Source organism: Protopterus annectens, chromosome 3.part0 (assembly GCF_019279795.1).
Source record: "Protopterus annectens isolate FY-2018-M chromosome 3.part0, PAN1.0, whole genome shotgun sequence".
Lineage (NCBI taxonomy): Eukaryota > Metazoa > Chordata > Ceratodontiformes > Protopteridae > Protopterus > Protopterus annectens.
The window spans coordinates 123,077,223-123,091,695 of NC_056731.1; the positions used below are offsets into that span (position 1 = coordinate 123,077,223).

Sequence of the window (14,473 nt, forward strand, 5' to 3'; positions counted from 1 at the left end):
TGCTCTGCCAACTATACTATTGCTGTGCTGCTTCATTTGCATATATCTTCCTTGTTATCCTCTTCAGCCTTTTAAGCTGCTTTAACCATAGCTAACACAGCAACCATCCATTCTCTGGTTGCTAGCCCAGCTATACCACACCTCCACATGTTGCCCTCTCTCCACGTCTCGGCACTCATCCAGTATACTGTCTTGACCTAAGCTTCTTCAGGCTCTTCATCCGTTTAGTCCACGTATGTACAAGTCTTGCCCTGTTCATCTTTCGAGACACGTGTAAACATCGGATTGACTCATAGTTTTTGGTTCGTCCCACCAGGGATGGACCTGTTTTTGTGTCAAGATTAGACTTAGCTGATCTACACTGTTTCTCCCACTGGTAGCATCCTGCCAGGGGTTTGAGAAGAAGCAGTTTGCTCACACACCTGGCCAGCCAGATCTCCCGGACCGACATCTCAGGTTTGACATTCTGAGCCTGAAGCACGCTCACATGCCCCCTCGACGTGCACCGTTTTTTTATTATTTTCTAAGTTTTTTGCAAGACTGCTGTTCTCACATTATGATTGGTCAGGTACTCTTTTGGTAATTTACAGTAACTGCTTGAAATACTGTATTTGAGCAATGTACAAATGGTTGCTCGTATTAATGTAACATGTCTGCCTGCAGGGGTCTTGATATTACATAGGACAACAGCGCTAAATAATACAGAGTTTGTTTGTGTTCTCCTTTTCATTCATTTTTAATGCTTTGTTGTCACAAAGTTCTTTCCTGATATATATATTTGTACACACACACACACACACACACACACACACACACACACACACACACACACACACACATACATCTACATAATTACATACATTTCCTATACTGTTGAATGACTGCGCTGGATGATATGTTTGTGATAACATCAGATGTATGTGCATCGTTAATGGCTTAGTGGTAAATCACTTTACCTATCATGTGCAGGGTCCAGGGTTTGCAACTTGGGAGTGCTGATTATTTTGTTGCTGGGCAGGAGAAGAGCTGTTGGATACAGAGTGACTAAGGCACTTTTCAGCAATTGTAAGTGGGTTTGCACTGGTATGCGCAAGGGTAAGCAATGCTAACCTCTGGTTACATACACTTACAGACAGCTTCAATCTTGCTTAACCTGTGTGCGCATTGCTTACCCCTGTGAAAATGGGCTTAAACCCACTTACAAGTGCTTAAATTTGCTTACGACCTCTTACTACTACTTACTAGTGCTACATTTTAGACAGTAATAGTGTAATGGTTCTTGGGGAGGTGGGTGATTTGGAAAATGTATGGAGTTATCATGCATTACACAGTTTACTTTCCATTTGTATCTGTGATACTGTATGGGGTACATGTAATTATCTGTGGACTTTGCAACATTATGACACTGACACCTCACATCTGCATTAAATGCGGTACTGCAGTTCACAGATGTATGCTATTTATTAGGTTATGCCACAAAAAATATTTATCATACAGTGATTTGAAGGGAAAATGGAATGTACTGCAGTGGGACTTGAACCGGGAATAACTGCTTGCAAGGTGAATGCTCTGCCCACTACACTGTTGCTGTATTGCTTCATTTGCATAGATTTTGCTATTTATCCTCTTTCTTCTATTTAAGCTGCATAAACCGTAGCTAGGTAATGGGCTCACCCGTGCACCTATGGTTAGCTGTACTCAGACTTTTAATACAAAACTAAGAGGGTTTCTTCATTTAATTTATATGTACTGTTGCTGTTGTACACATGGGGGAATGTTGGTGGGGATATGCTGACACCTATGAGCAATCTTGCTCATTTCTTAACACTTTCTGCTGTTCTACATTGCAGGGGTGTGTTTATTCTGAGAGTTTTGCTCTCAGACACGCCCCCTGCACTTGTACACGCTCTGTGTAAGCCTGGGAGCTCGAGCAGTGTGCCTTCATTATTATGCATGGCATGCTGCCTTCCTGCTTCTACACGGGTGCTTCTATGCAGGACTATGTTAGTCCTGCACAGAAGATTAGTGAATCCGGGGGATTATGTTATTAGTCACTGATGTACTGGTGGAGTAATCAGGGAGGGAATATCTATCGCTGCTAATAATACATCTGCCTAATTCTACTGAGTGGTGTTTTTTCTGTTGGTTTCATCTCCTTAGCATACTGCCTGAGAATTCCTACTCGTTGATAGGGCCATAAAATAATAATCTACTAGCATCAATTTCTCAAATATTTTTTGACTTGGTACTTCGAACCATTCAGGAGCACCTATGTGATCTATATCTGATAAAGAGAAAGATTTGGGTCTAAGAAGCATCACATTTATCTATTCATATATTTAATACATTATCTTATTACTGCTTTCAGACAATTTAATCCTTGTGATTTCTGGGTGAAAGAACTTTGAGGAGTACATTGTTAAAGTGACAATAGTCTAGAGTTTGAGTTTAACAATATTGGGCACTATGAACTTTCATGAAATGATTCTATAATGTATACATTACATTGTTTTATTGTTTATTTAAATCACACAGATTCCATATATATGAAAATAAATTGATAGATAGACAGACAGACAAACAGGCAGATAAATGGGTATCCTTATTATACAGCTTGTTTTACTAATGGATTCAAGGAAACATACCTTGGAAGCAACCTACCTTGACATAGACAGATTTATAAACAAAAAAGTGCATATAATGTTGATTTTTTTATACATTTGCTAAATTATTAAGTCTACTGGACACAAATTCCTCTTTTAGGGGTGACTTGTCTGATTAAGTGGATTGCTCAGTCATACAGTTTGTAAGTGAGGGTAGAGGAAATTAAGTCCTATATACAGGAATATAAAAGGCAGGAATTAACAGCTCAGAGGATTAATCCTCTCTCTGCAAAAACACCAGACTACTAATAGAGACCAAGTGCAAAGAAAAGAGGTTCCACTGCCAGTGTACACTGGTTGAAGCTGCAGCAGTTTTCCCTCCTTGTGTTACACACACACACACACACACACACACACACACACACACACACACACACACACACACACACACACACGCACAGACACACACACACACACACACACACACACACACACACACACACACACACACACACACACAAATGTGGCTGAAACTGTTGGCTTATTAACTTCTGGTGATGAATTGTATTAATATAGAAATACATAAAATTGCTATATACAACATTACTATGCTTGCAGTATGTGCATATCAAAATTCAAGAACCAAAAGCAGGATATACTCAAATACCAGGCCACTATTTTGTCATACCTCTAATATCAAAAGTTCAAAAGCTCAGTGTTTATTGTTGCTTTGCTAACAATCTTGTAAGACAATTATCCTTTATAGATGTGCATGTTTTTCTTGTTTTATGATATTGCAGAGTAAATCTGTGAGTCTATGATGGCATCACTTGTACCTTGGTAACATGCTGTTGATTAATTATCACCCTCACTCTTCCAACATGGCCAAACTGTTTCCTTATACTGGAGTCTACCCTGACCCTTATTGTTTACATCTTTTAGCTTTACAAGGACCTAAAAGCGGAAAAGTAGCAGGCTTTATGCCTACAAGAGTCTAAGGGTCTGTAGTCCTAATTCTCAGTGAATGTTGATTTTGTTTCCAACAGATACTTTTTTCATTCTGTAAATATATTACAATGCAGTTATACATATATAATATGATTCGATATTTTATTTAGTTTCTGATACTTTATATGCTATATAGCCTGACTTATGTAGGGCCTTAATATTGTTCATAATACATGGCAGGTTTTATATTTGTAGATGTAAGAACAAAAATTAATATTCATATCAGTAGAATGTATTATCATTCATTCATATAACATGTATTCATACATCTACATGTTATAAGCATAAAATCCTTTGATGAAAATATAAATGCTGGTTCTTTTTATAACTTAACTGAGGCTGAGAATATTGCCTTAAGTGAACTGAAGAGACTTAATTCAATTGAGATGTGCCCAGCTGACAAAGGAGGTGGGATTGTAGTTATGGACAGAGAACTTTATCTTATCACCATGGAACAACTTTTAAAAAAACACAAACAAGGCCACAGAGATTCTGACAAATCCAGCTCAACAACTTAAAACGTAATATTAGCTCTTTGGTTTTATTTTATAACAAATCTTCTTCAGATGAAGTGAACCAAACACACACACTGTTTAAATACAATTCTAAAAGGTTGTGCGACAACTTTTTAAAATCATGTGATCAACTTAAAATCATGTGACAGCCAAAAACTTTTAAAATCATGTGATCAGCTTTAAATTATGTGCCAGCCGAATATCCTGAACAAATCCTCCATTAAGGCAACATATTCAATAGGTTCAAAATTTAAGTAAACAAAAATCAAAGGCTGAATATCTGAATACACCAACCTGTAAAACTTTCTTTTACCATACAATAATAAGTAGTTTTATGTAAGAGCAATCATTAAATAGTAAATGCTATACTGAGAAAATCTGCCTGATAAGAAGGGTAGCGATATCATCTTTCTAAAGCTCTTAGTTTTAAAAGACAGCTAATATCAATCTGGTCATTAATCCCTGGCCAAGAACATGCATTAAGTGTGAGCTGCCAATATAACTCACATTCTTCCAACTTAAGTTGTCATGGGCCACCACGTTCACTAGGGGGTTACCTTTTTCACAAATGCAAATTTAAAAATGTGGTCTGGCCATTCCATTAAGTGTTTGGCTAGGGCATTCTTTTTCACAACCTGGGTGGGAATAGAATAGAGCCCAATGTCTAAGTTGCAGACAGAGTATATATGGAGATGTTCAGTACTAACATACAGCTCAACTAGTGGGAAAGGCACTCTAATCAGGGATCTGATTATGGTAATACAAACCAGTGTTACATCATGCATAGCTCTCAAATGTCCCCATCTTGCAATTTCCTTGTTTTCCTTATGATTTTGGCCTGTCCTGCATAAAATATTTATTGTTATAGTAAACCAGTGGCTATTAGAGTTGGTCTGTAATGCCAGATATTAGGTTTTATACTTCATATTCTTTAGAAAAAGCATGTTGCTACAAAATCTGTTGTTGTATTAACTTTCTCATTTAGATAAACATTTAAAAATTGCCCCTGATTTTAGGCTTTTGACCCTCATTATTTTTTGGCTTTGTCATTGATGCTTGAGGAAAGAGGTTGAAAACTGTGATGTCATATCATCAGCAGAACTCTGCAGAGTCTTAATAGAAAGGTGTAGGTAGTATATGTAATATGAGGCAAGAAGCATTCATGAATATAGCAATAACCCATGCCTGGGTGTGGGTAATGCGGGATTTACCCATGGTTGGTTCGCCCTCAGGACCAAACAAAGACAACCGTGGGTAAATACCGCATTACCCACACCCAGAAGTGGGTTATTGCTATTATACTATGACATTATTTAAGAAAAGAAATCATTACTTTTCTTAAATAATGGCATTGTATAATGCCTCTTTGCTGCCCTTCCGCAGCTGGCTGGTATCCGCGGCAGTTCTGATGTACCGCATGCCTACGCAGTACATCAGACCTGTGGCCAGCAAAGCAAGATCTCCATTGCTTTTTTTTTTATGTTAAATGGGTTTAACATGGCGAGACAACTTTAAAAGCAACCCATTTAAGTAATGGCAAAGCAATGGAGATCTCTTTCCATTGCTTTTTTAAACCTGTCTCGCTATGTTAAATGGGTTTAACATAGCGAGACAGTTTAAAATAAGCAACGGAGATCTCCGTTGCTTATTTTAAAGCTGTCTCGCTATGTTAAACCCATTTAACATAGCGAAACAGTAAAAAGCAATGGAGATCTTGCTTTCTCCATTGCTTTTTATACACTGTGTTGCTATGTTAAAAGAGTTTAGCATAGCGAGACAGCTTTAAAAAAAGCAACTGAGATCTCCGTTGCTTTTTTTAAACCTGTGTCGCTATGTTAATCTCTTTTAACATAGCGAGACAGTGTTTAAAAGATACTTATACTAATGGAAGAAGTCTGGGTGACCGGACCTTTTTCCATTAGTATAAGTCGATTTACAACGTGCACGCTGGCCAATCAGCATGCACATTTTGGAATATTAATGGGAGGTCATGGTATAATCTAAAATAATCACCCTGCTGCTTTGTAAGCCATGTGCAAGATTTATACATCAAAAGTAAAACACCACTGCATCCCAGTCAGTGTTGTTAACTATCTGAATTATATTTAGTAGAGTACAGGGTCATATATTTCAAATACAAATTTTTCCTTGTGATGTGAAGTTTGAATGAAATGGAACAAAAGAACTTCAATAGTTTTGTTTTCCTTTTGAGGATGGCAAAAGGAAAGGAGCAAAGCAATATGGCTATTGAACTGCAATGAGCACACATGTAACAAGTTGATGAGACACAGCATAACACGTGCTTACTGCAAATGACCAAAAGTAATTCAGTACTTTAAATTATTAGCAGCTATTCTAATGCCATACTAACTTCTTATATTTCATTGTATAAAATGCTAAGAATTATTATTTCACTTGTACTTACTTTGTAGCAGTGATTCGAGTTTTTGACTGTAACCCAATCATCTGGACACTTTGCAGCTGCTGATGGTGTTGGTTGTACAGGTTTTGTAACTCCTTCTGCCAGAGATTTGCAGATGTATTTTGACTTTTCCTCACATCTAATTACATCCCATAATCCAGCAAAAAGCCCAGATCTCATAGCCACACAGCCAGAGTGTCTCCCTTTAATAAGAGAAGATTAACAAACCATTAAGAAAAATTGTACACCAAGTGGTACATTAACACAATTTAGCTATGACTAATGAAAAATGCAAACATAACACAATATAATACTGTTTACTTCTAGATATAAAATCATCAGTTGGGAATTAGATGGATTACACTAGCCCAGATAGACCAGAATTATTAGTATCTATATTGGAAATCGTTTGGATCACAACAGTCTGCAATTATAGCCATTTCCTTCTATGTGTGAAAGAGGACAAAATTAGAATTAAAGTTTTGCAATGATACACCAAAAAATGATGCTCTGATAACAGCACAGACCCTTTGAAAATGTTAATGTGCAAACTGTAGACTACATCAGAAAGCAATGCAATATGGGACACACCATAACAGGTCACTATTTTATGGCTATTTTGTAGCAAGCAGATAATCATATCAACAGCCACTGAAACCAGAAACATGTTAATTTCTATTATTTTGAGAACCTATACACATTATAAATATTTACCTGGCATATTCTCATTCCAGTGAGTGAATGTCATGGTTTCATTGATAGTCCATGCAAATGTTTGCTTTTGTTGTGTGTCAGAAAGACCAATCCAAAAATATTTTTCAGGTCTCAGACCAATCAAACTTGTTAGGAAAGCCTGCTCAAATCTGATGAAAAAAACAATGGAAAGTAAACACAAAATGAAACAAAAACATTTTTTAAAACATATAAATAACTCAGCATATTCATGTTTTAGAAAATGTAAGGGGTGAAAGATGAATGAGAAAGTAAGACAAGTTATGAGATTCATTGTACACCATTACCTTTGAATAATATAATTCCTTCAAACACCTTAGACTGAAAAAAAACTATGTCAGCTTTTTCTCAAGTATTATTTTTTATTTATTTACCTATATTGCTTAATGCATGGGTGAGAAAGCAGTCTTCCACAATGAACTTTTCCTGTGTCCATACTTCATTATTTTCAATAAGTGAAGGAAAAAACTGTGAAATGCTACATTTTCTTTTTTTCCTCTAGTGAGGTGACAGTAGGTTTAGGAAAGGGTAATCTCCAACATTTTTGATAACATTTCTGATAACTAGGCTCCTGTGCTTAATTGGAGTTATTTATACAGTTACATTCAGGCTGATGAGTCCTGTTCTATGATATGCCTTGTATTATTTTGGATAATAAGCACACAAGTGCTGAATAGCAAAGTACCTTATGTCTAAATCAATTTCATACAGCAATATAAACAATATAAAAGTATAAAAAGAGATAAGGTTGGAGTGGGACAGAACAGGAATGAGGCAGTCAGGAAATCCATGAAGGATAGTTAGAGTCTAAGTCTATGCTTTGGATATTTGTCCTAAATATGCTCTAAAAATTAAGAAAGAAAACAAGTATAAGCACAGAAGGTACAAAAGGGAAGATAACCACCTCCATGAAAGCTCTGGTCACAAAATGTAGAAGGGAAGATTGTAATGTTGTTGTTGCCATAAGAAAACTAGTGCTGTTAGGCCAAAATTTGCAAATAAATGAGTTCCCCAGTTCTGGATTAATAAACATTGTGTGTTTTGTGAAACAGATTTGGTCAAGTACCCATTCCATCCAAATGCAGTGTTCAGTGTACATAGTGACCTTCTGACAACAAACCACTTCACATGCAGTAACTGAATCCACTCTTTAATCGACAACAAGGAGGCAAGTGTCCACCAGTACCAGAAACCAAATCACAAAACCAGGGCACAAATAGCAGAGGTCCAAATGTGATTTGGTTTCTGATATTTGGACCTCTGCTATTTGTGCCCTGGTTTTTGTGATTTGAATCCACTCTTTTTCTACCCTCTCAGTCTTTGAAATGCGTACTACCTCTGTTTCCAGCTTGCATTAAAAGGCAGTGCCATCTCTGTCTAGGGCAGACAGCCATGCTCCCCAGTAGCTGTAATATTATACCAGTGCTCATGTGCATAACATACCCCTCCCCCTACGCACTGTAATACTGTCACAGGGCTCATGCCATCCTCCCGTAAAAAGCAGGAAGTATAAGGGAGTTCTTGAGTCTAGGGAAAGGATCACTGATTATTCTCCAAAGTAGTAATGCTGCACAATTTTGCACTTATATGCAGTTCATCAGGTTGACATCACAGCCATAACTGCTGTAAATGCTGCATATGCACGGGTAAGTCTTTCTCAGGAAGGGCAGTTAAAATGGAAGGTGCAAAATACCATGTTGTCTCGTAAGGAGAAGCAGCTTGTAGGTGTACTGAGCCTGCGCACATCATTTATCTGTGTAAACAACTTGGTGCAACTTGTCCTTAAAATTATATGCACTAGACTTCTATTCTGATGTAGTCACAGCTGTTTACTGTTCCCTCAAATATTATATCTTATAGTGGGCTCCAGTATAAGGACTTTCAAGAATCGTGTACAGAGAATATAACATAACCAAATGTTCATTTAGTTTCTGCTGTACTGTATCGCTTGTGGAACTTCTAGATGGTGTAGCTCTTCCATGTCTTCCTGCACTAATATTACATTCAGTTTATCTATTTGTCATTCTTTTATGTATTGAAAACAGCCTTATTCTCATTCCCAGCTTTGAACAAGTCTTTTATGTAAAGTCTAGCACAACCATGAAGGCCAAACAGAGTCTCTCTGGGAAGATAAATCAGTGCCCGATGAATTCAAAACATAATGTTTTTAATTTAATTTGATGATGTTAATTGGTTAACCTGTGGTCATTTTCAGCAATGGGCTAAAAAGGCAACAGCAAAAGTAATTTGTCAGGCTATATATACAGCCCAAATCATCTAGCATAGACATAGGGGACCATGCAAATTCCCTGCAGAAATGACCAGAGCTTAGAAGTGAACTACAGACCATAGATGTGTAACAGAGATCTTAACCATTGACCCACAATGCCACTGTTAAGAATACCATTACTGGCTCAGGCAAATTAAACATGAGTTTTGTCTGAAAGCACTGCTGGGGAACTTCATCTTATAGCTAGCTTTAAGAAAAAATAAGCAAATCACAGAAAATGTCCTCTTCACATAGTTTTTCAAATACTTAAAAAAAACTAGGATATGCTGAATGTACTTTTTTTTTGTTAATGGAGAAGCTGCCTTTTCAAGAGAAAATCTGATAGTAGTGTTTGCTGAAAAAAATCCTAGTTAACAGCGGGTAGCTAGAAATAAGACAAGAACAAGTACATATTTGAGATGTATAGTCACTGAGTCAGGAGTACAAGTATCTAGTTATTTAAAATGCTGTCTGAGAGAAAATCTGGCTAGATGTTGTTGTCTTTTGGCTTTTCCCGGTTAGGGGTCGCCACAGTGGAACTCTGGTCTGCTAATGATTGGCAGTAGATTTTCACAAACGCTGAGGTGCCAGCTTGACATTCAACCTTCAATGAAGGCACGCTCATTTACGCATGTCTTTTGAATGCCCATCCAACCGCAGGGAGGACATGCAGACTCAACACAGAAGGTACTCCCCGCACTCCAGCCGAGAATCGAACGGGAGAACCTCTTGCTGTGAGGCAACAATGCTACCGCTGTACCACTGCAGAACTTTCAGAAATATTGGTCTAATGGTACTGAGTTATCATTTAGCTAATAATTACAGTTATATTTTGGTTGCTTGAGCTTTCAGTTTGGCAGTACTTGAAGAATGGACACGCATTATCATATAGAAACACTAATAATCATGTGACCAGATTTCATTACACCCCAAGTACTTACATAGCACCTGATTTAACAAAAGGGCTCAGTGATTCCTGAAGCTGTGTAAGGTAATGGGGAGTTACAGACCTCTTCTTCTGATTCCTAAAGTGAAGAATGTCATGCCACCCTTTAGTGCTGTGATATTGTACATTTACATTGAATGACAATGTGAACTTCCAAGCTACTGGCTCTGCCCTTTCCATTTTATGGGCATTTGTGGTGTAGGTACAGCTCCACCTATATGCCAGAAGTAGTACTGCAGGTATTACATGACAGAAAGTACATACACCTATAGTGACAATTCTGGCATACAGGTCGAGCTGTTCACCAGCCAGCAATGAATGTGGTAGCCCTGAGACATAAGCCTATATGTGCAGTTATGTTTTTTAATGAGTGTGCCTCTTCTATCACAGGAGGTAGCCCAAATCTATATTTTTAGATAAAATGGGCTGTGTTGTATGCACACAATATCACAACATGCCACATAGTATCTGGCAGCCTTTATACTGCTGGTATAGTAAAGTTTTACTTGTAATGCATGCAACATTAAGGATGGCTCATTAAATGTGGGCGCATATGCAGCTTGTCAGGCCTAGATGATATTCTCTGGATGAACTTGGCTATAGCATGACTAAATAATGTTTTTTATTAACACAGCATATTGTGAATCTCGTTACCTATTCATAGTTCTGCATTCCTTCTTTGAATTGGTAAGCTGGGCACAGCATCCAGATTTCTCTGGATGGACTCCACACTCAGTATGATGTCATACAAGGAATAGACCAGAAAGTGATGCTCAGGCTAGAATTGAAGGATGGCAGAGGTCCACTGTAATTCTATCTCATTCCTTTTAGAATCCTACTCGAGGTGGGTGCTATAGTTAAATGTATACTTCAATTTTGTCAGTAGCACTTCTAAAACACACAAAGATTTTTTCCTAAAACTTTTATGTAGGTGAACTGACAAGGTTAAATATCTAATACACCAACCAGTATGGATTTGCCAAGAAGTCAACCTGTTATGTCATGCTGCCTAAATTATTATGACTGAGCCTCCATTATTAAGGATCAAGGCTTTGGGGTAGTTTGTGCATCCTTCTTAAGTTCCTCAGCTATGCTGACAATTAAATTCTGATAAGTGCAATGGAGGTTATGTGTATAACTTCAGAAAAGGTTTGCTGCCTTAGAGGGTTGCTAAGTACAATAATGGGACTATGCAGAGCAGCCATATTAGTAGAATGATCCAGCTATACCAGCTGTCAGACAATTAGTCATGTCTGTACCTGTTACTTATAAACATGGTTCCTCTGTCATTGACACCTTACGAGCTAGATAAGATAAGGTGCACTGCATGGCATAAATGGATTTTCATTTCCAGTTATTTAGAAATAAATTTCAAAGATAATAAATAACATTCCTTTCTTGAAAGACCAGACAGCCTGACAAGTTCTTCATCTTGTTTATGCTTGAAAGGAGTTATTAGTTTAATTTATTTCCTAAGAGAATGTAAAGTATTGCAGATTCTTCAAAACCATTATGCTATGGTAGAGCCACCAACCGCATGTGACTAGGGCTACATTATTGCATACAATGAAGATCCCACTCTCTTTCCTTTGCAACGCCATGAGACCAATCAATTCTACTGGCTGGAACTTCAAGAGGACCATTTTGCCAGAAGACCATTGTCATACTCTTAACAACTTACTAGAGAACGAATGGACTTCATCTGCAGAATAACTATTGCACTTTTGTATATCTTCATATATCTTCACTTATACACCCTGTTCTTGCCAATTATGAGGCATTAGTGGAGAGGGACATTTGGAAAAGTTTAAATGCCCAGAACAAGAAACGTTACATTTGTGGAAATTTATCTATGGAAGACAGGGAATTGCTTTTTGGTATCAGCAGGGATAGTAGAATTGGGATTATGAAGCTGGATAAGGGGGGGTGGGGCTGTCTTCATGGCGGAATGGATTTACACTGGGAAAATGTTAAATATACCCCATGAGGATGGAAAATACCAGGAGGTATCTAGGAGTGAGATTAACCTGGCTTACAGGAATTTGGATTTGATCCTGGTGGATAACTTGCTTCAAGTGGCTATTGATAGACAGTTATACGAGTTTTTGTGGGTACCCAGTCCAGTGATTCCTGGCATTTTTGGGATTCCCAAAACTCATAAGGATGCCCCCCCCCCCCTTGAGACCCATCGTCTCTTCTTCTGGCTCTAAGACACAGCCTTTGGCCCTATATATAGACAAGTTGAAACCCTTTTATGGGTTGCTTCATCATATTTTAATAGATGCTTGGGACTTTTTGACAACTTTAAGGAAGTGGATTTCAATATGGAATATATCTTTCTTACAAATCTTTTTGGTGTACTGGAACATTAAAGGATTTGTTTTTGTTTTTACCTTTGCAGTTTGTGGTTTACTTGGCCCTTCCTGGTGACCAGTGTGCCTGACTGAGTGTTTCTTCTCAGTTATTTGTGCTTTGTACACTCAGTTATTTTCCACCTTTTTGCTTCTTGGTGTTTGTGTTGGTGGATATGGCTAGTTCTGGTTGTTGAGGAACTATCTTGCAAAGGGGAAATGAGCGCTCTCTTTTGGGAGAGCTTACCAAGTTGAATGCTCTGTTTTCGCAGGAGGACTGTATTTCCGATACCATGGAGGACTCCATTCTTTGTGGACAGGCTGTACAAAGAGAAGTGACATCATTTCTGGCTTCTCAGGCATCTGGAAGCAGTAGTATTGATGGATTATTAGTTGATGAGCATGAAAATGCTCATTTTTTATTTCTGGAGGGCCAGGAGAGAATAGAGTGACTGGTAATGTTCCTGGTTCAAGAAATATGGTATGTGGCACTGATGTTGTGATGGCTGACTTTGATTTTAATGCCTGGTTGATGAGTGGGGTTTCCACTGTTATACAGGCTTCCCAACAGGAATAACTCACCTACCAAGGTACTATTTATGCTTTAAAAGACAAACTGGTTAAATACAAGTTATTGACACTGGACAATTGGTTTTTGGAGCAGTGCTTAGAGAAAAAATATGTACCTATGGGATTGAGACTTACTAAATTCCCTAACAATGTATTTGAAGGAACTGCCTTTTTCAATGATTTAGTGGAAGTATTTAATGAATGTGGTCTTGCTGTTTTATGTATTATTCTTAAAAATTATCTTTTAGTTATGGATACTTTGTACAAGGAAATTGTGGAACTTAATGCTAGGGTGGAAGATGATTTACTGCATTCTGTTAATGAGTTTAAAGTTAAATATTTTAATATGTTCAAAAATGTGGCTAAGATGACAGAAAAAAAAAACAAAAAGAGGAAAATTAATAAATTGCAGAGGGATGAGAAGGACTATCAGAGTGGGAAGGCCTACTCAGCTTTTTTACCTAAACGTCCCAGTTCTGAGTATAGGCTACAGGAGGGTTCATCTGGGGAAGTAGATAATTTAGATAGCGAACAGGGGAATCACATTAGTAATTTCTCTGAACAGGAAGAAAAGAGAAAGCTCCCTTTATGCCAACACCCATTGAGGAGGTCCCCTAGATTACAGAACCAAACCCCACAACCTATCTACACCTATGCCCAAGCTGCCAGAACCGTTATCAGAATCAGGGGGACAGAGGGGCAGGGGCAGGAGGTATTAAATGGGGGTCTTGTAGGTGATAAAACAGCCGAGGGATCTGTCTATTCCTACAATGATTTTTATATTTTTAACTACAGTGAGATAGAACCCTATGTTACCCACTTTGAATTATTTCAAAAAGGTTTCACTTTTGTACCCAGAAGATCTGAGTCAGTGGCCAAAATGGTGTTGGACACTAAACATTTTTGTGAGAAGCCTTAATTTGAATGTTTTTTTTGGGGGTGGTAGTGTTTCCCAACATAACAATCCATTAAGGAAAAGGAGCACTTTTCACCCACCTATACACCCTGTTCTTGCCAATTTTGAGGCATTAGTGTAGAGGGACATTTGGAAAAGTTT

At 37.8% G+C, this 14,473-nt stretch overlaps 1 protein-coding gene across 1 annotated transcript in view; it reads right to left on the reverse strand.

Annotated features, from left to right (window-relative positions):
* The window catches only part of LOC122796781 (macrophage mannose receptor 1-like), a 1,193,236-nt gene that overhangs the window by 547,356 nt on the left and 631,407 nt on the right, over window positions 1-14,473 (reverse strand). Inside the window, exons 11-12 of the mRNA XM_044065508.1 lie at window positions 7,263-7,411; window positions 6,552-6,751 (exon numbers count right to left, since the gene is read on the reverse strand). Of these exons, the coding sequence (XP_043921443.1) occupies window positions 6,552-6,751; window positions 7,263-7,411 (349 nt within the window). The remainder of the gene's footprint in view (window positions 1-6,551; window positions 6,752-7,262; window positions 7,412-14,473) is intronic.